Consider the following 26618-nt stretch of genomic DNA (forward strand, 5'->3'; position numbering starts at 1 on the left):
ATTTAATAAACACTTTTTATTGCCATACCCTGTGCTAGGCTTTGTGGATACAAAAAAAAATGATACTGTGCCTCTCCTCAAGAAGCTTGCATTCTATCAGTGGAGTCAACATATTCTTATAAAATGAATGAATGAAAGAATGAAAAATAAAAAGTGCCAGGAATACACACAGAAAAGCAAGATAGGCCAGGCTCTCACAGATCTCACATTCTTACAGGGGAGACACATATATAAATTTCAGCTGTGAGTCAAATGGATGGGTCCCAGGGTCTTTGGGGAGTGCAGCAGCAAAGTAGATAGTAATGCATCTTCCATAACATCGTTTTTTACTCATGAAATCATGCCCACATCAGTATTGAACCATGTGACTGTGCCAAAGACTTTGGTGGTGGGAATTTTCCTTTCTTGGACCTCAGTGGCTGCGACTGCATCACCCACCAAAGTAGTTGCTAAGCTGCATATCCCCAGGAGACCCTGCCTAGGATGATGGCTGTGGGGGCTCGGCTGGAAGCAGGAAGAGTGATGGAGGAGAAGAGTGGGTTGCTACTGCAGCAAAGGAGATAATATGTATAAAGCATTTTGCAAACCTTAAAGATCTATGTAAATGTAACTATTGTTATTATAATGTACATACTGGATGCACCATAAACATTTTATCTTTGTATGCATCATGCTATACCTCCACCCACTATACTCAGAGTTGAGGAAGGATAGGGATTGGTCTCATTCACTTCTGTCTGTCACTCAGAGACTAGCCTGTACTGAATTTTAAATATGGAATTGAATCAGCATTCATGGTTCTCTTTTAAGAATTTGTTATTTCATCAGTGAATGTAAGTACAACCCCCCACCATCACCCAAGCTGCATTGGGCCTGTAATTTTAGGGACATTAAAGGCCTTGGGAAAGTAAGTCTACTAGATCACCTGAAATCCCTTGGATCAATGCTAGGTCATTGTTTCCAGGAGGTGCAATGAAAATATTTTGCCTCAAAGGACAAAACTAAGAAGTTAGGGGAAGGGGGACAGGGTATGTACAAAGGGTGGGGAAAAATATCTTCTCAGTATTGGGGAAGATTTCCTAATAATGAGATATATATGAGAGTGGAATGCAATGCCTTGGGAAGTAGTGAGTTCCCCATTAATGAACATCTTCAAGCAGAGGCTTGAAGAAGAGCGTCTTACTTTAATGTCCCTTCTGACTCTGAGATTCCATATTTCAAAGGGTCCATCATTTCATCTAGGTAGACCGTTGAATCAGATCATAAACCCTCTGTGATGCAATAGGCAATGTGAATTTCCAAGACTAAAAAACTGATCCCACACATCTCAGCAGGTCATGACAGATGACCTTCCCAAGAACCTGTCCAGCTTGGTGGGATGCTCCAGGGCTAGATTTTAGCTGGTGTAGCCTTTAAAAACCCAGGATCCCTTCTACCCCATGGTTAGAGAATTGAAATAGAATCCTAGTGAAATTCCATCATTCTCTAAAATTCAAAAACATTCTCTGAAAGGCAGTACAATAAAACATCCTCAGCTATCAGCAAATTAGTAGAGAGCAGGGCCCTGATTTAACAGAACAGGAACTAAGGGATATGACTAGTTCAGAGCACAGAGCAATACCAAGGAGTGTAGACCCGGTGTGGGCCACAAGTATGGGAAGAGAACTTGCCTATTATGGGTAGTATCAGGACCCTGTGTGCCTAGGGAGAGAAGAAAGGGCAACAGAAGGGGAGGTGTGTATGTGTGAGCTCCTGAAGACTAAAGATTTTTGCCTAGGGCTTTCCCTGACCTTTGTATGGTGAAAGGGCTCAGTAGTCTAATAATTACAGGAGACAGAATGTTAGTAATTATTCTATGCTTCGGTAGTAAATCAAACTTACCAAGATTAAATACTCCTGTAGCAGAGCAGCAAATGATACCCTGATTGATAGGGTCAGAATGGAGGAAACTAGGCCATATATCATCTTCCCCACAGACAAGGCCAACACTAACCATGTACAAAATCCTGTGGAAGATTCTTTCTCAGGCTCATAGCTTTTCAAGCCAGAAGAAGCCTTACAGATCATGAAAATAGAAGCTGTTTATTTGGTGGAAGGTGAAAATAAATCCTAGAAAGGGAAAGTAACTTGCCCAAGGTTGCACAGAAGGCAAAGGCAGAACTTTCATCCCAGATTTAGTAGCAGAGGCAGGATTTTATTTCTTTCCAGAGCCAAAATGCCCCTAGCCCTCAAAGCACTTAAACTCTAGGAGGAGAGATAAGCCATAGATACAGGTATATGCATTCAGTGCAAAATATAATAGAGTTAGGGACATTGGAGTGGGACAAATAAGATGGTATGACAGCTTAGAAGAGGGAGAGACCACTGCTGAATGGATGAAGGAAATTGAGTTGTACTTGAGCAGGATTTCAATAATGAAGATGGGAGAAAAATGGGTAGAGTGCTCAAGGGGTGAGACTCCAGGAATAAGAAGGGCTGTAGAAAGCACAGAAGTAGAAAAGTGGGAGATGTGTTCAGTAGAATGAATAGTCTTGTTGGGCTGAAGTTAAGTCAGGCAAGGGAGATCGTGTACAGTAGAGAGGGGGTGTTAAATATGGGGCTCCCAGCATTGCAGACAATATAACACTGAGGAGTGCCGTGTATTATATGTTTTCTAAGTCAATATGTGGCCCTTAGGAATTCTTATGTAAAGTTTAGTAGACCTTGTTTCTATGTTAATTTGACACCAGTGAAGTAGAGTATAGACAGATTATGAAGGGCCTAAAATGCTGGGCTGACAAATCTGGACTTTATCCCATAAGCAATTGGAAACCCTAGAGGAATTTTGAAGAAGGAACCAAGATAGTTAAAGAGTGCGGAGTAGTGGTAAAAGCCTTGAATCAGGAATCGGGAGATGTCTTCATATCCCTGTTCTCCCAGTTACTAGTTATGAGACCTTATACAAATCATTTATCCTGCTTGAGCCTCTGTTTCCTAATCTGCAAATGGAAGTTCTAGTATATCTAAGTTGGTTTTGTTTTCAGATGTCTTCTGTTTCCTAAACTGAATTTTATTATAGATACTAAGGTCTATTTAATGAATAAATTATACAAAGTATTTTGTACTTCTCACAGGAAAGATAATATATCAATGTAAAATGATACCAAGATAAAAATAGTATTGAGAAGGAAAGCCAGCTAAGAACTCTGACATTCCAATTTAGTAATAATTACCTCCAATAGGAACTGAATTTCAAGTGAAAGCCGTCTCTCATTATTCAGCATCTGTATAAAGACATTTTGTTGTATTGGAATGAACCCTATGGTTGGGGTCAATTGAATTCAGCTTAGAACCTGCCTCTGCCACTGACGCTGGCATTTATGTAGCACTTAAAGGTTTCCAAAATAGTTTACCTAATTATCTCTAAGAAAGTCACTTTCCCACACTCCAGGTCTCAGTTTCCAATCTGTAAAATAAGAATGTCAAGTTAAGTGATGATCTCTAAAGTTTCCTTTCAACTAAAATGTTTTCTATTGCCATTGTTGAATGTTTTTTCTAGATCTAATTGTCTACATTTGAAAGGCCCTTTGAGCTCAGACATTCTAAATTCTAAGGTCCATTTTTGGTACAGGTTAGGTAGGTGGACCCTGTGGTCCCTTCCCATTATGAGATTCTATGAATCTGTGATTCTATTTTTCAGGCTTATCGGAGAGTCTCTTAAATGTTCACTTCATCATTTTCTCCTTAAGCAGACTTACTACTAATGCCATCTGGTGATTTTTGCTTTATTCATGAGCAATGTTAATGATTAGGCCTATACAACAAATTACTTATTAGTCAGTTTGGGAATTGTTCAGACCTTTCCTCTCTCCTTATTTCCACTCCCTGCCTCCATGTCATATCTTTAGCGTAGGAAGATGAAGTGGGTGGGATGAACCAAGGTGGGTGGGGTATGCTAGCATACTTGACCCATGGGATCTCTTAACTTTAGCATCTCACCCGGAGGTTAGATAGATACAATGGAATTTAAAAATCAATCCAGAAAGGTGAGACAAAATATAGAATCAATGAGCATTTGTTAAGTACATGCTAGGTTCCAGGCAATTTGCTAGGCTCTGGGAAATACAAGGACAAGAATGAATCTACCCTAAAGGAGCTCATATTTACACATGTGAAAATATCACTAATGGCAAAAAGTAACATAGGATGAGCTGAATAAGTGATTAGAGATAGTAAGTTCTATTGCATTCAGGAGAAGCTATAGAATTTTAGAGCTGGAAGAGACCTTGGGACATAGAATAACTGAACTAGAAAAGACTTCAGAACCCATCAATTTCAACCTCTTCTTGAACAGAAATGCCCTTCACAATATTCTCCCAAAGTACTAATCTAAACTCAGACCTCCAAGGAGAGAAAACTCTCTACCTCTTGAGACATTCAATTCCACTTTTAGATAACTCTAATTATTAGTCAATTATTTTTCCTACTTCTTCCCTCTAGGGTTAAGAACAAGAGAATTCATCTCCCACAAGACAGCCCTTCAAATACTTAAAGATAGCTATCGTTCTCCCCAATGTCTTCTCCAGGCAAAAAAGAACTTCAGTTCTGTTAAACAGTCCCCTCCTTTCTGTAAAATGCGTGTTAATGTCCTTAACATAATATTGCAGATATAGTCCAATCTTACATGAAAGGGACCTTAGAACATAGAATGCAAGAGCTGGAAGGGACTTTGGAACATAGTATGTAAGAGCTGGAAGAGACCTTGGAACACAGGATGTAACAGCTGGAAGGACATTAGAACACGTGATGTAAGAGCTGGAAGGGACTTCAGAACATAAGATGTTAGAGCTGGAAGGACTTTAGAGTTTTGAATGTAGAATGTTCGAACTGGCTAAGCTTTAAAGATTGTTGAGTCCTCCACCCCACCCCCCACTGCTCACCCTCTCATTTTACACTTCAAGTCAGGCTAGTCAAGGGAGGTTTTGTAGGGGTAGTGAGGGTTGATCTCTACCTTAGAGAATAGTTAAAATTGAGGAGAACTGTCATTCCAAGCTCTGGGATGGGAGTGTGTGTGTGGAACAACAGCACAATGAGCAAGGGTGATGGAGTAAGGCACATTAAGGAAATAAATTAGTGACATATTTGGCCTAGAGTATTACCCTGAGGTCTATAGATTCCTAAGGGGTCCATGAATACATTTTAAGAAACTGGTGAACTTATATGGGAAAAAAATATGTATCTTTATTTTCACTAATTACTGACTCAAATTTAGCATTTTCTTCAGTTTTTAATTAAAAAACAAAATATCAAAACGTGATTTTTGAGAAAGGGTTGATAGGCCTCACCAGAAATTCAAAGAGGTCCAAGACACAAGAAATGTTAAGAGATTAGAATATGTGAAAGGGTGATATAGTAGGTGATAAGGCTGGAAAGGTAAATTGAGACCACATTTTAGAGGATCTTGAACAACAAGCTAAGTGATTTGGGTTTGATGGTGTTGAGAAAGGGACCCGGAGGCCTTGAAATCAGTACATCTTGGGTCTAATTTCTGGTTTACCATTCACTAACTGTGTGATGACCTTGGACAAGGCATTTCCTCTCTTTGGGCCTTAGTTACTTATTCATTGAATAAGGAGGTTGAATTTGTTAATCAGTAAGAAGCCCTCCAGCTCTCAAAATTTGAATCCGATAGCATAATTATGCACAGTTGGTAGAAGGTTCTAATGGAAGATGGGAACAGAATAACATTTCTGTATTGCTACATTATCACTTATTTATCCATATTTTCTTTGTCCTCCCTGATCATGAATACTTGTGAGTTGCTTCAATTCAGCTCCTCACTTTCAGAGGTAGTTAATCATTTTTTAATGTAGTACTTCTGGGCGGTTGAGCTGTATCCAATTTTGGAGTCTGACACTTTGGAAGGCCTTGCTGTGTTCCTCTCCACTGTGGAGGAAACAGTGGGATACCTTTAATCATCAGAACTCAGAAATTGGAAACAGCTCCAACAGCCCAAGAGTAACCATGTGGCTGGATCGAAAGATGTAAGGAAATATTTAAAGAATAGGGCTTCATTTTGTTCTGTAAGGCATCAAAGACACTCTTTCCAACTTTGGATAACTGAAGAAGTGCTTGAAGGGATTTCTTTCCTTTCAGTATTATTTCTTCTTTAACGAGAAACTTATATTCACACTCAAATATACAAGCTAAATTCTGTTAGTCACTTATTTAATCAACTGTAGCTCGGCTGACTGGCACTTCTCAGCCTCTCTGGTACAATTGATAATTGTTCGTAATGATGACCCTGAGGCGATTCAAGATTTTGAAATGCCTTCTCAATCATCAAAGAAAGATTCAATTACATTTGGTGTCATTTGGTGCCAAGTGTATTTTATTACATCCCTATTCTTTGAAAATTGCCCATCTGTAATCGGTGTGGTGGTAAGCACACTGAGTCAGAAGACCTAGCTTCAAGTTTTTATTCTGCCACATATTAGCTGTATTATCTTTTTTAAAAAAATCACTCAAGGCCTTAAGGCCTCTTTTTCCTCATATGTAAAATTAGAGTCATCGTCTCTGCCAATTGCAGTGGGTTGCTGGGATGGTCAAATGAAATTATGTTAATAAATATTTCATATATGTCAAGTGCTTTGCAAACTTTTCATTTTGCTTCTTATTAGCAAAAACTCTGCAAATAGAAGTTATGTCTAGATTTAAAGGATTTAGAATTAGATCTCCAAGGTCATCTAGCTCAGCCACCTCAATTTATATTCTTTTAAAATAGTAAAATATTTAATAAGTAATAATAAACAATTTACTGAGATAATTATGTCAATTGTAATTAAAAACTGCCCTGCTAATTAACTATGACACTCCACTTCTGAAACTTGAAAAATGCATTGTTAAATGACTATTTGAAATAAAACAGTAACAATTTTTATTTCAATAGCACTTTCAGGCTTATAGAGCACTAACTTCCTAGCATTGTAACTTGAGTAAAAACATTTGAATTAGTGACATATAAAAAGTTAGAGAGATAGTTTCTGGATAATTAATTACCGTATTAATCATGCTAGCATATAATTAATAAAAGTCAGTGACACTCTCGAATGTAAAAGACCCTTCATGGAACCCACCCAATGCTTATATGCCCTTGGAAGAGTGTGTCAATCAACTCTGATTGGTTAACAGTTAGGAGAATGAATATTATAATGAGAGGTGGACCTGTTCCAATAAGGGACTGCTGGATGTGACTTTGATTATGGCATTTACTTTCAAATCCCGCTCAGTCTTGGACAATCTAGACGAAGGATCTACACCACCACCACCACCACCACCACCACCCCTCCGGAAACCTGCCAGAGTAGAACTCAATGGGCTGGAATTCACCTTAGATTAAATTCTTTGTAAAGTTTTCTAGTTGAGTAGAGTAACAACTCCACCTAGGTAAAATAGTGCAGGTGGGGTAAATTTTTGAGAAAGGTCAGGGATCTCCCCAATAATTTCTTATTTAATAATAATTTCTCTGAAATTTAAAGATGCCACAGATAAGTAGAGATGATTATGCTGAGACAGACAGAGAAAGGGGGAGAGAGAGAGAGAGGAGAGAGAGAGAGAGAGAGAGAGAGAGAGAGAGAGAGAGAGAGAGAGATGGACAAACAGATACAGATATAGATGAGCTCCTGCAATTTAGAAATGGTGCTGCTACATTATCTGAGGTTAACAAGGAGAAATTTCCCTTACACAGACATTTCTCTGAGTTTCTTTCCAAGTATGGTAATGATCAGGAAAGTAACTAGAAAGATATTTGCGTAAGCTTCCCCTGGGTATCAAGTGTCCTGTGGTAGTACTAGCTTGGTGCTATCCTCGAGGGCAGAGTCAGTGTTCCAGTAAAGCCTGAGTCTGTGATGAGAAGGATTTTCGGATATATTCCTATACACAGTTCTAATATGATACTTGTTTTAAAGCTCTACCCACCGTATGAAGGGTATGCTTGAGAACCCAGCCAGAGTCTTTTTTGTTGCTGTTGTTCAGATTAATGTCTTTTTAAAACTGTAAGTTGCTTAATGAACTCCCTGTGTACCTGCATTACTGTGTTAACAGAGTTCTCCCTTTTTATCATCGTAATAATTTGTATTTTAATTTTTAGATTTTTGATCTTGATAGTATCTAATAATTCTGTAGATGAGAATGAACATAGATAGAAGGGGGAGGCAGGGAGAGAGACAAGAAAGGAAGGAAGGAAGGAAGGAAGGAAGGAAGGAAGGAAGGAAGGAAGGAAGGAAGGAAGGAAGGAAGGAAGGAAGGAAGAGACAGAAGATAAGTGTTATCATTGATGTGGAAACACTGATAAAGATTTCAACCTGTGATGTAATTTTGTACCATTTTTCTGGGTTAGAAATATTAAGTGGCTGGTTTAACAGAAGGACATGAACACTGACTGGCATTTCTTGTTATTTGACTTTACTGTGTGACCTGGGCAAATCCCACAAGCTCTCTGTGCTCCCAACAAATGGGAGCACCTACATGTGGGAACAATCACTTCCCTTGCTGTACTCTGAGCTCTGTGGATACAAGCTGGGTTTGCATTGGGAATGCATTTTGTAAATTGATATTTCAACACACACTTTGTTTGGATCAGGGCCACTTTCTGCTGTTTCTTGGGTGTTTGGGGAGGAAGTTTCAAAGGTGGGAGGTTAAGAGAGAGGGAGATTAGGATTGAGAAAGAAGAAAGGAATGCACCAGGAACGCAGCCTGCCAATTTTCTGATTCTACTCTCAAAAACCAGTCTTAGAACCACCAAAATGGTCAAGAGTGAAGAGTGAGTTTTATAACACTTTTTTTATTTGTATAATCGATACATGATTTATCAAACTTTTACATTATGGCAAGAGGCAGAATAACTTACCAGTATTGGAGTCAAGAAAACCTGTGCCCAGGTATTACTTCTGACATATACCAAGCTATATGACTATGGGAAGCCATTTAACCTCTCTGTGACTCAGTTTCCTCATCTGTAAAATGAAGGGTAGGGGTGGAATTGATGGCTTTCAAGGTACTTGTTAGCTCTAAATCTATGATCTCTCATTTTCTGAAACTCTCAGTGCCCCAGGCAACTGTCTGAGGATATAAACTGCAGATGAGTAGCTATATTGTAGGAGAGATTGTACTCTATCAGCCTTCCTTCCCCTATCCTTCCCCCTCCCTCCAAAAAATATATCTACAATATATAGAATGTGTACATGTAAGTATGTATGTATGTATGTATGTATGTATGTATGTATATATAGTTACTATTGTAAGTAGATTGCATATATGCTGTATATATAATTACAATATATACTATACATACGTAATTATAATATATATACTACTTATATATGTATGTATATATGTGTGTATATCTATACATATATGTACATATACATGTGTGTGTGTGTATGTGTGTGTATAAAATAGTAACAAGGTGCTCTCTCCATGAGGCTGAGAATAGTATTCCAGGGTAAGATAAAATGAACCAACCATGAGAAAACATTACTATGTGAATGATGATAATCTCCCACACTTCAAGACACTGTGATTTAATAAATTATCAGCAATTTAACAAAACTCAGTTAACAACAATTTAATCAATAATCACCATTCCCTCCAGGCCTTAGTGAACAGTCTTCATGCATTTATAGAATCAGAGGTTTTAGAACAGAAAGGGGTGACAACCAAAATCTTACAAATAGAAAGTAGAAGAAGAGAGTAAGTAAAAGAATTCAAATCCTTGAATCCTGGAATTTGAATCCAAGACCTCTGCCTCCAAAACTAATGCTTTTTTGCACATTGCTCATTGCTTTGAGACAGCTTGGTAGTACAGTGGATATGCTGGGCCTGAAGTTAACAAGATTTATCTTACTGAGTTCATATCTGGCTTCAGACACTTACTAGCTGTGTGATCCTGGACAAGACACATAACTCTGTTTGCCTCAGTTTCCTCATCTGTAAAATGAACTGGAGAAGGAAATGACAAACCACTTCAGTATCTCTGCCAAGAAAACCCCAGATGGGGTCACTAAGAGTCAGATGATTAAAACGACTAAGGAACAATAACTTTGCTGGAAAGAAAGAAAGAAAGAAAGAAAGAAAGAAAGAAAGAAAGAAAGAAAGAAAGAAAGAAAGAAAGAAAGAAAGAAAGAAAGAAAGAAAGAAAGGAAGGAAGGAAGGAAGGAAGGAAGGAAGGAAGGAAGGAAGGAAGGAAGGAAGGAAGGAAGGAAGGAAGGAAGGAAGAAAGAAAGAAAATCATTGCCTTATGCCCAATCTTCTCATGATACACCTTTCATACTTAGCTACGTTAGTTCTCTGAGAGTCTCAGTCAATTTCCATGTTCATCTATTAAAATCTTTCCAGCTTGGTAGGACCTATAAAAATTCATCTTTTTGCTGGCCTGGGCTTTAAGAACATCCAGGTCATAATAAGTCACCAGAGGCAACTTAGGTGACAGATTAGAATAATGATCATATTAATAATTCTTTATATTATAATGGCTTTTTTTGGCTCAGGAATTTTTTCTAAATATGATCCCCTTTTTATTCCCACAGAGACTTGTGTGCTTATTAAGGTGGATATTATAATCCTCTTTTTGCTAATGAGGAAAATGAGGCAGAGTCAAATGATTTGCTCGAGCCCAGTGACTGTTGAGTTGCCAGGACTAGAAATAGTGTCCTAACTCCTAGTTGAATTTGTGTAAGGCAGGAATAATTAACCAGGGATCTGTGAACTTGTTTATACACACAAGTATGCATGTATATATACATATATACAAATACACATAAATACAGATGCACACACTCACATATATATGTACATATGTGTGTACATATAATATATATATAACTGAATTTCAGTATAATTGATTTCCTTTGTATACAGTCAATAAGTATTAACCAATTACTATGTGCCAGTATATTTTTAAGTAAAATATTGATAGGACACAATTTACATATGAAACCTTTATGAAATTGTACATACTTTTTGATTCAGCAATACCACTTCTAGATCTGTATCCCAAAGAGATAATAAAAATGGGGAAAGGACGCAAATATACAAAAATATTTATAGCAGCTCTTTTTGTAGTGGCAAAGAACTGGAAATTGAGGGGATGCCCATCAATTGGGGAATGGCTGAACAAGTTGTGGAATATGAATGTAATGGAATACTATTGTGCTATAAGAAATGATGAACAGGCTGACCAGAAAAATCTAGAAAGACTTGTATGGACTGATGCTGAGTGAAGTGAGCAGAACCAGTAGAACATTGTACACAATAACAGCTACATTGTGCAATGACTGACTTTGATAGACTTAGCTTTTCTCAGCAATGCAAGGATCTAAGACAACTTCAAAAGACTCATGATGGAAAATACTATCCATCCAGAGAAAAACTACTATGGAATCTGAATGCATATGGAAGCATACTATTTTCTCTCCTTTTCTTTTGTTGTTTTGTTTCATTTCTTCATTCTCATGTTTTCTCCCGTCAGTTCTAATTCTTCTTTACATCATGCCTAATGGGAAAATATGTTTAATATGAATGTATAAGTAGAGCTTATATCAGATTGCATGCCATCTTGGGAAGGGGAAAGGAGAGGGAGAGGGAGAAAATTTAAAACTCAAAATGTTATGGAAGTAAGTGTTGAAAACAAAAAATAAATTAATTAATTAATTAATTAATTAGTTTTTTAAAAAAAAGCTGTGAGGTCCTTCTGAATTTCCTTGATGGTTTTATTTTATTTTAAGTTTTTCAAGTAGTGTCAATCTTGCAACACCCATAGATAATTGGGAGTCACCTGGGGAGAATAATAGCTAGCAAGTAATAGGTTCATCTTAACTCACTTCCTTTCCTGAGCCCAGCCAGTCTCTCTCTTACAAGGTGCCATGGGCCTCTCCTCTCACCTAACCAATCCCGAGGACCAAAGGTATTTGAGAGGACATCAACCTGTGTGGAACTTGTTCAGCTGAATCCCTTTATTCATGAGAAGAGCACTTAATTCCTCCCCAAAATGGATGTCTGACTACTCTTAATTTTTTCCTTTAAAATAAGACATAGAGAAGGAAGCAGCCCTAAAGTATTTGGTTTGGAATCAGGAATCCTTACTTTGGGTCCTGGTTCCCCCTTACTAACTATGTAAATCTGGGTAAGTCACTTCAAGTGTCTGGCCTCAGTTTACTCATTGGAAGAAATGGTTCTAATAAAACTTACTCTTCCTACTTCACAGTGGTGAGGGCGAATGATAGGAAAATTGCAAAGGTCTTTGTAATAGTAAAGACCGCTGTAAATTAGAGTTGTTCCTCTTGTTATTGTCACACAAAGTCAGCTTCTAAAACCTCATCACTGTATCCAAATAACAAGGCTCAGCAGACAGAGTGCTAGGTTCTAAGTCATGGAGGCTTGAGTTCAAATCCAGTTGAACATATTTACTAATTCAGTGTCCCTGGTCAAGTCACTTCATTCCCTCGGCCTCAAGTTTCAGCTGTAAAATGGGGGGGGGGACTCACTGGCCCCTAAAGTCCCCTCCAGTTCTCAGTTTATGATTTTGTGAATCTTAACAGTGGGTTCTCACAGTCAATGCAGGTGTAGCCTTACCTCTGTTAAGTCCCTCCATATTGGAAAGGCTTTGGGGATGGGCCAAGTGATGGAACATCACTGATATTTGTCTTTTATTTGAAGACAAGCCTAGCTAAGCATAAGGAGTCTCAGCAGCAGAAGCCTTGGCCACCAGGAAATGGACGTCATTTAGCAACAGCAGCTCTTTAAATCATTTACTAAACTAGAGAGATTTTAATCTGCTTTGGTGAAGGGGGCACCCATACCTGATGAAACTGCAGATCACTTAAGTATTGAAGTAGGTGTGTTATCATTATTATCAACTTCATGGATAGCATGGTAGAGTGGAGAGGGCACTGGGGCTAAGGTCAAGAAACACTTGGGTTCAAATACTGCCTCTGATACTTACTAGCTGTGTGACCATGGACAAGTTATTGAAACTCCCTCAGCCTCACTTTCACCATCTGTAAAATGGTGATGATACCTGTAGTATTTACCTCATAATCTTTTTTGAGGTTGAAATGAGTTTGCTATGCAGATATCACAAATCTATGTAAATATCATTGATGGCTTTTTTCTAGTAATTACCAGGTTTGGTATGGCAGCATGATCTTACACAAAAGTTAAATCTTTTCTTTTACTTTTCTTTCAAGCCTGACTGCCATCTTCATCTTCACCTCCGATGGGCAGACAATCCGTATGTGTCAGGGACTGTGCATACTAAGGACACTGCACCTGGTCTGATCATGGGAGCAGGTGAGTAACTGAAGGGTCCTTCCCTTCTCCTCTTCCTTCTTCTCTACCACCTTTTTCTTTCATCTCTCTTTCCCTCCTTCCTTCTTTCTCTCTCTCTCTCTCTCTCTCTCTCCTCTCTCTCTCTCTCTCTCTCTCTCTCTCTCTCTCTCTCTCTCTCTCTCTCTCTCTCTCTCTCTCTCTCTCCCTCTCCCTCTCTCCCTCCATTTTTGGCGGATAAAACAGAAGGGACAGCATGACTGGACACTAGATCTTCTCATAGAATTTGTCACCAGGATTAGCTGAGAAATTGCCAGTCAGAGATTGCAATTGCCAGTGGAGAAACCTGGAGGCAAGGAGTCAGCCAGCAAATAAGAAGCCTTCAGCTTTAAGCTTGATTCACTGAGGTGCTTTTGGATGCTAGAATAAGGATTAATATCTTTCCCTCAGTGGTCAGGAAATGAGATTCTCTACTGCAAGTTCAATAAAAAACAAGCAATGGATATATCAATAAGGAAGGAACAAGGCACAAAATATGCAAGGGGGAAAAAAGAAATGGAACGATAACAATTGCTGACATCTTTATGTTATTTCAAAGCTTCCGAATGTCATCCTCACAATGACCCTATGAGGCAGGTAATGTGAGAATGAGATCCCCACTTTATAGAGGAGGAAGCTAAAGTTCTGAGATGGCCACTAGGTGGCATACTGAATTGATTGGAACTGGTGGCAAGAAAACTTGAGTTCAAATGCTACTTCAGACACATACTACCTGTGTGACCCTGGGCAAGTCACTTAACCTCTGTTTGCCTCAGTTTTGTCACTTGTAAAATGGAAATAATAATAGTATTGACCTCTCAGAGTTCTGAGAGTCAAGTGAAATAACATATATAAGCACTTTGCAAACCTTAAAGTGCTATACAGAAATCTATTGTTGTTATTGTTGTTAATAGTAATAATAAAAACTCACAGTCATGAAACTCAGAAGTGTCAAGAGTTGGAATTTAAACTCAGATCTCCTGACCCCAAATCTAGCACTCTCTCTACTGCCTAATAATAAGAATAAGAATAAGATATATGCAAAGCTTAGAATAAGATTTATTTTAGGTGTAATAGCTGAAGGAGTAAAATGGAAAGCCAGAAAGGTATATCTTTAAATAATTGCTGTGTGACTTTGAGTAAGTCTGAACACCTTCCTAGGACTCACCTTCATTATCTATAAAATTAGAATTTTGGACTCTGATCTTGGAGTCCTCTTTTCAGTCTTAAAGTCTATGGTCTGTCCTTTTCCCTGCTGAATCTCTACTCATCCCTTAAACCCAGTTTAAGATGCTCCCCCTTAGAGCATACAGAACACTTGATTATGTATCACTTTAATGCATTACTCAATAATATTGTGTATATCAGCTGTTTGAGTATGTACCAGATCCCCCTCCTAGAATGTTACCTCCATGAAGACAGGGACTGCCTTATCTCAATTTTTTCTCCTCTCTAGCACCTAGCATATGGTACCCTCCACATAGTAGGTGCTTATGAAACATTTGTTGAGTTTGGTTAATTTGCTTCTAAATTCTCTTGCAGCTCAAATATGTTATGATTCTGTGGTTGTTTATAATGCCTTGAGCTATTTCAGGGAACTGTAAATACCAAACATCTTATAAAACAATCCATAATTACCATGGTGACTTCTCTCTATTGCCAATTATTATGGAGCACAAATGTGCCCGAAGTGCCTTACATTTAAGGGATAGGCTTTCCTCTACTTTCTTATAAAGGCTATGTACTCCTGGTATTGTGCCTAAAATTCTCTTACTTCTTCTATAGTCATACCCTGTACAGCATTGTCTCCATGATGCTTGGGACAGTATCATTAATATAGTCCTTATATGTAGAAGCCTAGAACTGGAAGTCAACTTAGAGATCATTGCATCCAAACCCATCCGAAATGACCTTTGTTTGCTTAGAGTTCCAAAGAAACGCACACAGGTTGACATAGATGTTTAGAACTGGGAAGGTGCCTAGAAGATGGACTGTCAGAACTTAGAATATTCAGTAGAATATCAGAGCTGGAAGCGGTCTTACAACATAGAACTTAAAATGCTATAGCCCAAAGAGATCTTAAGATATACAGTGTTGTAGCTGGAAGGAACTTCAGGAAATAAAGTGTCAAAGATAGAAAAGTCTTTAACAATAATAAATAATAAGCATAGCTAGCATTTATATAACGCCTGCTATATGCCACACGCTAAGCTAAGCAAGCACTTTTCAAATGTTATCTAATTTGATTGTCACAAAACCTTGGGAGATAAGGGCTGTTATTATCTCCATTTTTACAGTTGAGGAAACTGAAGCAAACAGAAGTTAAGTGACATACCCAAAATCACACAGGGACAGCTAGGTGGCGTAGTGGATAAAGCACCAGGCATGGAGTCAGGAAGACCTAAGTTCAAATCTGGTCTCAGAAATTGATTAGCTGTGTGATCCTGGGCAAATCACTTAATTCTGTTTGCCTCAGTTTCCTCATCTGTATTTTTGCCAAGAAAACTCCAAGCAGGGTCATGAAGAGTCAGAAACCATTGAACCACAACAACGACAATCAGAGTCATACAGATAATAAGTGTCTGAGGCCAAATTTGAAATCAGGTCTTCCTGACTCCAAGCCCAACACTCTGTCCACTGTACCACCTAGCTGCCCCATGGAACACGGAACATAGAACATCAGAACTGAAAGAGGATTGAGGATCATAGGATTACAGATTTTAAGTTGGGGAGCTTCAAGGTCATCTAGTTCCTCTCTGTCTTATTTTAGAGATGAAGAATCCCAGAAAAGAAAAGAAACTCTTCCCAAGATAACAAGTTCCACAGTTTGCAGGCCAGTGTCCTCCCTGTTATATCATAGTACACTGAGTCCCTCTTTAAACACAAAGGAGAATGAGTCATTGGTTCGTCTATGCTGAGGAATCGTGACAGCTCATGAACAAGGGGAATGCCAATAGAAATGTGGGTAAATGAGAGTTTTAAACTCTCAGCAGTCATTCTTAAAGAGCCAAGGGACCCCATGACCTATTCAAATGCTTTTATCTTCATATCTAAGGAAACAGTGCTTTGTAACCACTTGGAAATATAAGAGCAATCTGATAATGTAAGGTCCTGTAATCCTGGCCCCAGATATTGGCTGAGCCACACATCACAACCTAGGACTGGGTCACCTCCATGACCTAGGATACCTAGTGTCTCTATGTTAGGGTCATAATGATGCCCTTCACCCACCTAACTCACAGACATGGAAGAATTACACTGATAATCACAAAAAAGCTTGTGATTCTGATGTAATGCAGAAATTTGGAATCTACTGAATTCTATCAGTGAAAATGCCCATCTCCAACTGGCATTCAAGGTCCTCTTTGATCTGAGGGCCTGCTATTCCAGTGTGAAGAGATATTGTGATAGAGAGGAAAGAATGTCCACTACTTGTGTCATGGAGTACATGAAGAAATGCAAAACCTAGTTCTGTTCTCAAGACAATATGATATAGTGGATAGCACATAGGCCTGTGCTGTGGTGACTTTGGTTCAACTCTTGTGTCTGTTCTTTCTATTGGTATAAACATGATTGAGTCAATTGTAATCTTTGAGCCTCAGTTTCCTCATCCATAAAGTGAAAGTAATGAGATTTGTATTACCCACATCACAGGAAATTGAGGGTTAGGAAAGTGATGGGGCTTGTCCAAAGTCATACCTCTGAGTCAGAATTCAAACCCAAGACTTCTGATTTCTAAGACCAATAGTATTTCCTACCCTGAAACATGGTGCCTTGAAAAATAAGCATTAGGTCTTATATTGTATCTTCCACAATATCCTACATGCAGTAGGCATTCTATAATACCTGTTAATTGATTAATTGGCATTGGCAAATGACTGCTGGTCAAAGCATAGGTCCAGACCAGTGATTTCATTAGTGCAGAAAACTGCTTGGTGAGGAAACTCTCTAGCATTTTTTTTTCTGTAACTCTTGTTCTTATAGAGTTGCCTAGAGCACTGAAAGGTTAATCTTTTCCTGAATCTGTAGAGTAGGAAGGATTCTTTGAAATTACATAGCCTATCTCTAGAGCAGGGGGAAGGGGGAATGAAAGCGGGAAAAAAGGGGAAAAAAAGAATTTTACATGATAACTTTATTACATATTTAAAAGAAACAGCAAGTTGTACATAATAGATTTGCAGTTTCATGTACAATCATCTTTTTTTTTTAAATTATACTATGTTATGGAAATGTTTGTTTTATTCCATAAATTTAAAATAAAATTTTAAAAAGAGAAAATAAATCATATAGCCCAAACCCTTCCTTTTATAAGTGTGGAAACTGAGTCTCAGAGACAGGAAACCACTCAGCAAGCAATCAAAGTACTAATGACAACACTTTAAGCTTCATCAACAAGCAGACGCATATGTTAAGTATAACCACAGAGTATATTAAATATTACCACAGACCTCTGAATTTTCCCAACTCTATATAAAAAGTGCTACATTTTAGACAGAACTCATTTTGCCTCAGGACTAAAGGATCCTGAATTTTAAGTATTTTGAATGGTGAGCTAATGTGGAAATTACAAATAGTCAATCAAAACACCAAAGTAAGATTTGAATATTTCCATTACTTGAAGCCCAAGTGTTTGAAATCATGAAAAGACCATTTCAGCCATCCCAGAGCACAATAATAATCTTTGACAATCATCATTTAATTTGTGCAGAAATAAAAACCTTGTTAATCATTCTCAACCAAGAACTCCTTTCCAAATAGTCCACTACCCTCCTCAAAGGCCCACAATAAGATTCTGCCTTCACATTTACTTCTGCTACATTTTAACATTTACAGAAAGCTTTATCCTTCTATGAGCAGAATCATGTGATGTAGATCAATTTGATATGTAAATTTGTTTTGTTTTCATAGCCCAACCTTTGAAGGGCTTTTCTCTGAAAATATTCAAAGGTAGAAGGCAGTCTGGTGTAGTGGGCAGAACACTGGGTCTGAGTCTGGAGGCTCTGATTACGGTCTCAGCTCTGCCACTGACTCCTTAGCCTGGGTTTTAAGGCTTTCCAAAATCTAGCACCTACCTGTATTTTGATGTTATTTAATCATTATAGTGGTGTCTGACTCTTCAAGACCCCATTTGGGGGTTTCTTGGCAAAGATACTGAAATGGTTTGCTATTTCCTTCTTCAGCTCTTTTTTATAGATAAGGAAACTGAGGCAAGCAGAGGGAAGTGACTTGCCCAGGGTCACACAGCTAGTAAGTGTGTGAGGCCAGATTTGAACTCATAAAGATGAGTCTTTCTGACTCCAGGCCCAGTGCTCTGTGCGCTATGGCGCCGTTTAGTGACCTGCATAGCCAACCACATTTCATATTCTCCCTTCAGAAACACCACATTCTAGCTAAACCAGATTACTAGTTAAGTCCAAAATTCAACTTTCCATCTGCTGCCTCCCCCATATATTTCTCAAGCTCACCCTGTAACTGAACTACTCTTCATTCTTATCTCTGCCCCTGAGACTCTCTTTTTTCAGAATTATCCCCTCCTTGAAGCTTTCCCTGATTTTCCCTCTTATTAGTATTGGATTCCTCCTCAATTTTCCTAGTATTATTCTTATTTGTGTCTGCTGAAACCAAGCAATTTCATAGTTTCCAAAGGACAGAAATTGTTTCATTTTTTTTTGTGGTCTTTGCATTTATTTTTTCTCCTTTTATTATATACAATAAACCCAAGAGCAAATTCTCTTTTAAAGACTACACAGTCATATTGTGAAAGCTAACCCTAGGACCCTCACATAGTGCCTTGCACATTTTGGATAAGAGCTATGATTTCATTGATATAGGAATTTTCCAATAATACCCCTTCTCTCAATCAGGTGGCACTATCTATATAGTCTTTAAGAGTTTCCTGGAGTACTAATAAGTTAAGTGATTTGCCCAAGATCACTGCCAGTGTGGCTCAAAAGCAGGTCTTAAACTCAAATGTTCCTGATTCCAAAGCCAGCTGTCCAACTCAATACTCCATATTACCTTGTATACAGTAAATGTTTAATAAATGTATGTTGACTTGAACTGTTGAACTTGTTTATGACTGTACATGTATAATCTATATCAAATTGCTTGCCTTTTCAAGGAAGGTGGAAGAAAGGGAGGGAGAGAATTTAGAACTCAAATTTTTAAAAAAAAAGAATGTTAAAAATTTTTATTTATATGTAATTGAGAAAAAAGGAAAAAATCATAGAAAAAAATAAAGAAGCAGAAAAAAAAAAAGAACTTGCTTCAAGACCTTTGGGGAAATATATTAATCACTCTGGGCCTCAGTTTTCTTTTGTGTAAAATGAGGGGTTTGGACAAGAGGATAATTACAGAATGCTTTATCATGTAAAGGATGTCTAAGGTAGGTAAAGGATTATTATCACCTCCATTTTGCAGATGAAGAAACTGAGTCTGGCCAAGGTTAAGTTACTTGGTCAAGATCACACAGAAATAGTCAGTGAAGTGACAGAAGAAAGGATGTGAAACCAGGGCTTGTGACTCCAGGAGCATTGCTCTTGCCTCACTACTCTGGCTCCATTGGGTTTTAGCCTGTTTTGGTCCCAGATCTCCCACTATCTGCTTCTCAGTGTGAGGCCCTGGTTGGAGATGATTTTCATTCAGTGCCTGGCCTCCTTCTGGCCCGGTAAATCAAGCATAGAGCACCCAGCACCCACTGGCACACATCTAGGTTGTTAATTAAGACTACCCTGGACGCTCTGGTTGCATGCGAAGTGGTGCAATGGGCACTTAACATTCCTCGGGTCAGCCTGTGCTCGTTTTGTATTACAACGCCTGCTGCTCTGCAGTGTGGGGAGATTGTTTGCTATGATTACTGTGGTGTAGGATGTAGGGATGCTGGCTCCAGGGATCGCAGAGAAAGCTTTTCCCCAGTTCAGGCCACGTGGTTTCTGTCCCTTGCGCCTCCTCCATTTAACCTGGCTTACTCAATTACGGGTTGATAGAGCCCATCCTCCACCACGGGACTGAGGCCTCCAAGGATGGGTATAGAGGCACTTCCACTGCTTTTAAAATCATCGCTTTAAAATTCTCCATTGTCTCCACTCCCCTCTTGGCAAGGCAAAGGCAAGGTCTAGGTTGCAAAAATGAGACTGAGCCCAACCCAGCTCAGAAGGCCAACAGATTTGGCAGGATTGGGAAGGGAATTGGGAATGAATTCCAGAGGCATGGGGGGAAAATCCTGTCTTGAGCCTCCAGTGCAGGAAATTACCTCTCTCACCTGGTTTTCATTTGAAACCATAAATATACTGTGGTCAGTCTGTTTGAAATCAGCCAAAACGTCCTTCCCAGTGAGCCAAGGTTTGGGGATATCTAGTGAGAATATGAGTAACTTCCTCCCAAAATGCCCTTTTCATATTAAAAGAACAGATTTATGTAAATGAAGACATTTCTTGCCCCTCCCCTTTCCTTATGAATGGACTCTAAATCCTTAATATATTGGCTTAATCTCATACCAGTTTATAATAATAACTAGCATTTGTAACTTTAAAATTTACAGTGTTTACCAATATTATCTCATTTTTATCCTCACAACAACTAGTGGCAGATAGGTACCTTTACTATTATTTATATTTTACAAAGGAAGAAACAGGGACGGACAGATGCTAGGTGACTTGCCCTGGGTCACATACCTGTGACCAATTTGTCTGAGCCCAGATTTGAACTTAAATTTGAACTTTGATACTTCAGAGTGAAATGTAAATTCTTTAAGGGCAAGGATTTTTTCATTTGCTACTTTTTCATCTCTGTTTAATCTCTAGCACCCTGGCCCGATACCTTTCCCATAGTAGGTGCTTAAGAAATATTGAAATGAATTCAATTGTTTAATTCCATAGACCTGGGCCCCTATAACTGTTCTCAGTACTACAAATTACAGCCCCTCTATGCCTTGTTATGTATTGTGCATAATCCCTTGTGTCTTTCCGTACATCCTCTATTACCAATTTATTACATGCCATATCAAGTACTGAGGTGGTAGAGTCCAAAGATGGTGATTTCAGTACGGTTATTGAAGATATCACTATAAATATTATGACAAATCTTTTTTTTTTTCCCCACTTCACATCTACTTGTTATCCTCATTCCACTTCTATCTGCAAATGCTTTCGGGTTAATCTCTGCTCAGCCGGTTGTCATACCAAGCTCACCATCGGCTCACTTTTCCCTCCTCTGCTTTTGCTCTTCATTCAGGTGCAGCTGCTCATAATCTTGATCCTTTCTTCTAATTTAATATTGTTTTGGTCTTTACTCTAACTAGTCTGTGACCTAACCTCATGAAGATTCTTAAATTCCTCTTACCTCAATAACCTCTGAATTCTATATGTTCAAATATACTCATTTTTTTCCCATTTCTTAAATAAGGTGGTTATGGTAGACATGTAGGCTGGAAACTTCTGGGTTATTTATTTACCTTTGGCTTCCTTCATTTGTTGATCCCAAAATATTTTGGGATACTGTTTTCTGCCAGTATTATTTGTACTCTTATACTTACTTCCACCCTCCAAACTCCCCCCCCAATATTAAGGAAGAAGGGAAAGGGAATGGAATAAGCATTTATTTAGCGCCTACTATGTGCCAGGCACTGTGCAAAGCACTTCACAGATAGTTTCTCATTTGATCCTCCCAATAACCATGGGAGGTGGGTGCTGTCATTACCCTCTGTTTTACATTTGAGGAAATTGTGGTCAAGGGAGGATGAATGAATTGCACAGCTAGTAAGTGTCTGAAGCTGTATTAGAACCTGGGTATTCCTGATTCCAAGCACCACCCAGATGTCTCCCATTTCCTACCACCTGCATTCCTTTTGGACTTCTTTTGCCTTCTCCCTCATGCCCCTGTGGTGGGGCTATCTCCAGTCCTCCTGATGTATGTCTGGCCACTGGACCCACATGGCTCTGGAGGAGAAAGTGAGGCTGGTGACCTTGCCCAGCCCTCCCTCACTTAAATCCAATTTACTTGCAAGTCATGGCATCATCTTCCTGACGTTCTGGTCCTCTTCAAGAAGGAATGAAGGACAAACAACATGCCTCTATAGGTACCTTCTCCCTCCTTCCACCCCGCATCGTTTCAGCTTCTTTCTCTGTATTGTCTTCCCCTATTAGATTAAAAATTCCCTGAGGGCAGGGACTATACTTTTTTTAATTTGTATTTGTGTCCCCAGCACTTAGCACAGTGAGCACTTAATAAATGCTTCTTGACTAACCAACTGATTATTGCCCTGTCTAAAACCTACCTTTCTACTGAGGCCACCAAATATTAGGGTGTATTCCTATAGCTTCTACGCTGTTAATATGCAAAGTTTTCATTGACTTTCTCTACTTTGACACCTTCAGTTTCACGTATTGGTACATCATAGTGTTCTATTCACTTGTCATCGTTGTAGCTGCTTACAAAATAAGATGACCAAGTGTCCTGCAAAATCTTATTTCTTATTGCAATTAGACAGAGAAATCAACTTCTTTTTCTTCTCTCTAAAGAACCATCCCTCGAGTTACCTGCAAGTACTCTTTGGTTTCTGGTTTTACTTAGAGTGGGAATAGTAATATGAATGGAGTTCAATAATTCCAATAAGATATCAACTTGTTGGTCATCTAACAAGGCTTCTCCATTCAGAGTATAGGCAGTAAAATGAATGTATTGACATTCGGGGCAGTGTGATTCTTCAAACTTGTTTCCCCTCTCCTGTCACTTTGTTACAGCTCTTTTTTTTCTCTTGCTTTCAGGGGTCTGCACAATCTGCATCCTTATCACATTGATTTAACTCCTCTTAAAGGCATAACATTTATAATAATAATAATTGTACATAATACATATTAATAGCAAAAATGCATGGTATAGTGGATAGCCAGCTAATTCCAGGAAAATTGCTTAACTTTTCAGTGCCCCAGGCAATTCTAGAAAACTATAAATTGAGGGAAAAAGGTGCTGATCTTGCATTGGTAGAGAAAATTCCTAACCAGCAGCTCCATACACAGATGAAATTACAGGTCTGGTCAAAATAATAACAGTAATCACGACCATTTAAATCCTGCTTTATGATTACACATCACTTTACATATATTATCTTATTCGAGCCTTATAAAAGTCTCACCTATGAAATAATGGATAGGAACAAGATTTACATGATTTCATAATTATAGGGAACTCCCAAGTGAGAAAATTCCCTCTACCAGTTCAGGTTGGTGCCTTCTCTGATGTTTATAGTCTTAGAACGGAGCCTAAAACACCAAGAGTGCCTTGTCCAGAGTCATGAGGCCATTGTGCAGCGAGGCAGATCTTGAACTACGTCTGTCTATTGCTCTCGAACAGCAATCATTACCCCCCATTTTACAGATGACAAAACTGTGGCTCATAGGAATAAAACAATGTGTTCAAGATTACACAGATAATAAATGGAAGCATTGGATAGTAAAGCAAGGACTTCTGGGCCACTTTTCTTTCCTCTACCCCGATCTGCTATATACTGAATTACTGTGTTAGGAAGACTGCTCTTTTCTTAATGGTCATAGGGGCTGAATGGCTGTTCATAGATGTAGCTTCATATGAATGCAGTTTATAGATGAACTTCAGCTATTTTCTGGGAAACCGCAGATTTCCTGACACCCTGTTCCTAATTCCTACTGGGGAGAGATCAGAAACAGCATCCCACCCCCACCCCAACTCCCTCTCATATCTAGTCAACACCCTGGTGCCTGCCTCCCTCCCCGACCTCTCTATGAAGAGGAATCATGTAGTCATCTAAACCCTTCCTCTTCTGCTACTTTACTGGAGGTGGGGAGGGGGGAGTCCAGGGAGATTTCCCCTTTCTTTGCATTCCAAGGGAAGGAAATGGATGCCTCCTGGGTAAAAATCCTTCACCCTTTTCTTTCTTCTCTGCTGTTTAAATTACAGCTCTTCTGCAGTTCCTTGGGGAATCTTTTCCATTCTATCTCACCTGCCATCCTTCTTTTCTTTCCACTTCAGCGAACCCCAGCCCTCCCGGCCTTGTAAAAGGCCGAGCCCCCAGACCATTGCTGTCTCTTCCTCATCTGTGACAGGAACTGGCCATCTCCCCAGGCAGCCTCAGCCAGGTCTTAAGACAGCTCCCAGGGTTTGGAAGTTCTCTATAGTGGGCTGAAATTGAACTTTCTCTAACTTCCAGCAAGGTCCCTACCTCTTTCCTCTGAGGTCAGGCTGAAAAAGAAAAATCAAATCCCTCTTCTCCATTACAATTCTTCAGATATTTGAAGACAGTTATCAGGCCTGCTGCCAAGACAACCCCTATGTAACAGAGTTTTCTAACCCTTTACTTTTCTCTAGACCAGGGCTTTCTAACTTGAGGTCCCCAGACCCCCAAAAGGATCCATGGATAGATTTCAGAGGGTCCATGAACTTTGAGGAAAAAAAATATTTATTTTTATTTTCACTGACTTGGTTTTCCTTGTAATCCTAGGTAGTTTATTTTATGCATTTTAAAACATTATTCTAAAAAGGGGCCCAAAGGCTTCTCTCAACTGCCAGAGGAGAAAGATTAGGAATCCCTGCACAATTCATTTTGTCAGTCATGCTCTTCCCCACCTGTCAATTAATTGCTGAGAATTTTTAGGAGAAAAATTTAAAGTGCCCCCACAGTCTATTTGCATTTTAAAGGGACATGAGGGAGGGGGGAGGACAAGAAGGACTTGAAAGACTAAAAATCTCAGGAGCTGAAAGGAATTGCTATACGATATACAACATGCAATCAAGGGGAGATTTTTGAGCCCAGTAGAATTAAATGATACCATAGGTGTGATCTCATCTCCTCTACCAGTTTTTAAAACAGACTCAGAGCATAGAGGGTAGGTTTTCTGTTTTGTTTTCCTTTGTTTTTGAAAGCATTGAACTAAAGATCAGGTTTGAATTATAATTTTGCAGCACTTCTTACTAGCTGTGTGACTCTGAGCTAGTCTCTCTGTGACACAACATATTACGATATGATGGTTCTGCTCTTCATTTGTATCTTTGCATCCCCAGAGCTTATTATGCTGCTTGACACATGGTAGGCATTTAATCTTTCACTGAATGCAATACAGTATAAAACAACAAGTGTCTATTAACCACCTGCTATAGATGGAGCACTTGACAAAGTTTAGACAAGATGGCACCCTTCCCCCAATGAGTTTAATTGAGGCATAACACACCAACAGAGATAGATGTACATAATGTGGTTTGTGATAGGATAAATGTTTTCAATAAATAATAATAATACAAACAAATACATTAGAGAATCATAAATTTCCTCCTCATATTTTTACAAATTATGTAACCAAGAACTATGGGAGTTCTGAGGGAAAAAGGTTGTTAGTAACATATCCATATAAATATCCATATAATATATCCATTTAAAGCAGAATATATACTTCCAGACAGGAAAGCTGACAGGGCTTTATAGATTAGAGCAGAGAGCACAAATTGCTTGAGCTAGCAGAAACCTTATGGATTGTCTTTTCTATTAAACCCATCTTACAGATAAGGAGACAAGGGTCATCAAGAGAAAGTGACTTACCTACCCTCACTCATCTGGTGGCCAAACCAGGACCATAATCTGAGTGTCCTGACTTCTAGATCAGTGTTTCGTAAGCTTGTTATCTGGTGATCCAAGCTAAAGGGGGGAAAAGGGAACATGAAGAGGAATTAGGTCCAGGCTCAGGTAACAGGGATACATTCTCCATCACTATATATATAACTAGTAACATGACAAGTGAGTGATATGTCCTGTGCTGTATCAAAACTATGGTATAGTCTCACTTTCTTGCAAAATTTTAGGGCATTTATTTTTTTTCAAAGGTAACCAATCAGTACCTACACTAAAATTCTCCTCCACTGTCTTCATCTTGGTATGAAAATTATTCTGTGTTATCTGCCAGTGGATACAAGCTGTAAAGTCTTTAAATATGGGCCTGGGAAAGACTGTATATATGTCTTCCAAGGGCCAGCCTGCCTGGTTAAGTGTGAAGGGGTTCTTTATCAAACAATTGTCCACAGCATTGTGAATTTATCTTTCATCTATTTATCTGTCTGTCTATCTGTCTATCTGTCTGTCTGTCTGTCTGTCTATCTTGCCATAGCAACTCATGAAAACATTCTTTTAAGGAATGAAGGATCTGAGTCTATTGAAGTAAAGGAAACACCCATGCTGATAAAATCATACATGTTTTAAGATATTTAAGTGATGGAACCATTAACCTATAAAGTGCTAATTTCCTATGAGAGAACAT

General features: G+C 38.8%; 1 protein-coding gene across 5 annotated transcripts in view; it reads left to right on the forward strand.

The window, feature by feature from the left end:
- Nucleotides 1-26618, forward strand: part of SORCS2 (sortilin related VPS10 domain containing receptor 2) — a 1236053-nt gene that overhangs the window by 1077842 nt on the left and 131593 nt on the right. For all 5 annotated transcript variants that reach the window (XM_020992124.2, XM_020992120.2, XM_020992121.2 and 2 more), the window contains exon 11: nucleotides 13224-13326. In XM_020992124.2, coding sequence (XP_020847783.1) covers nucleotides 13224-13326 — 103 coding nt within the window. The remainder of the gene's footprint in view (nucleotides 1-13223; nucleotides 13327-26618) is intronic.

Source organism: Phascolarctos cinereus, unplaced genomic scaffold, assembly GCF_003287225.1.
Source record: "Phascolarctos cinereus isolate Bilbo 61053 unplaced genomic scaffold, phaCin_HiC Scaffold_9;HRSCAF=440, whole genome shotgun sequence".
Classification (NCBI taxonomy): Eukaryota; Metazoa; Chordata; class Mammalia; order Diprotodontia; family Phascolarctidae; genus Phascolarctos; species Phascolarctos cinereus.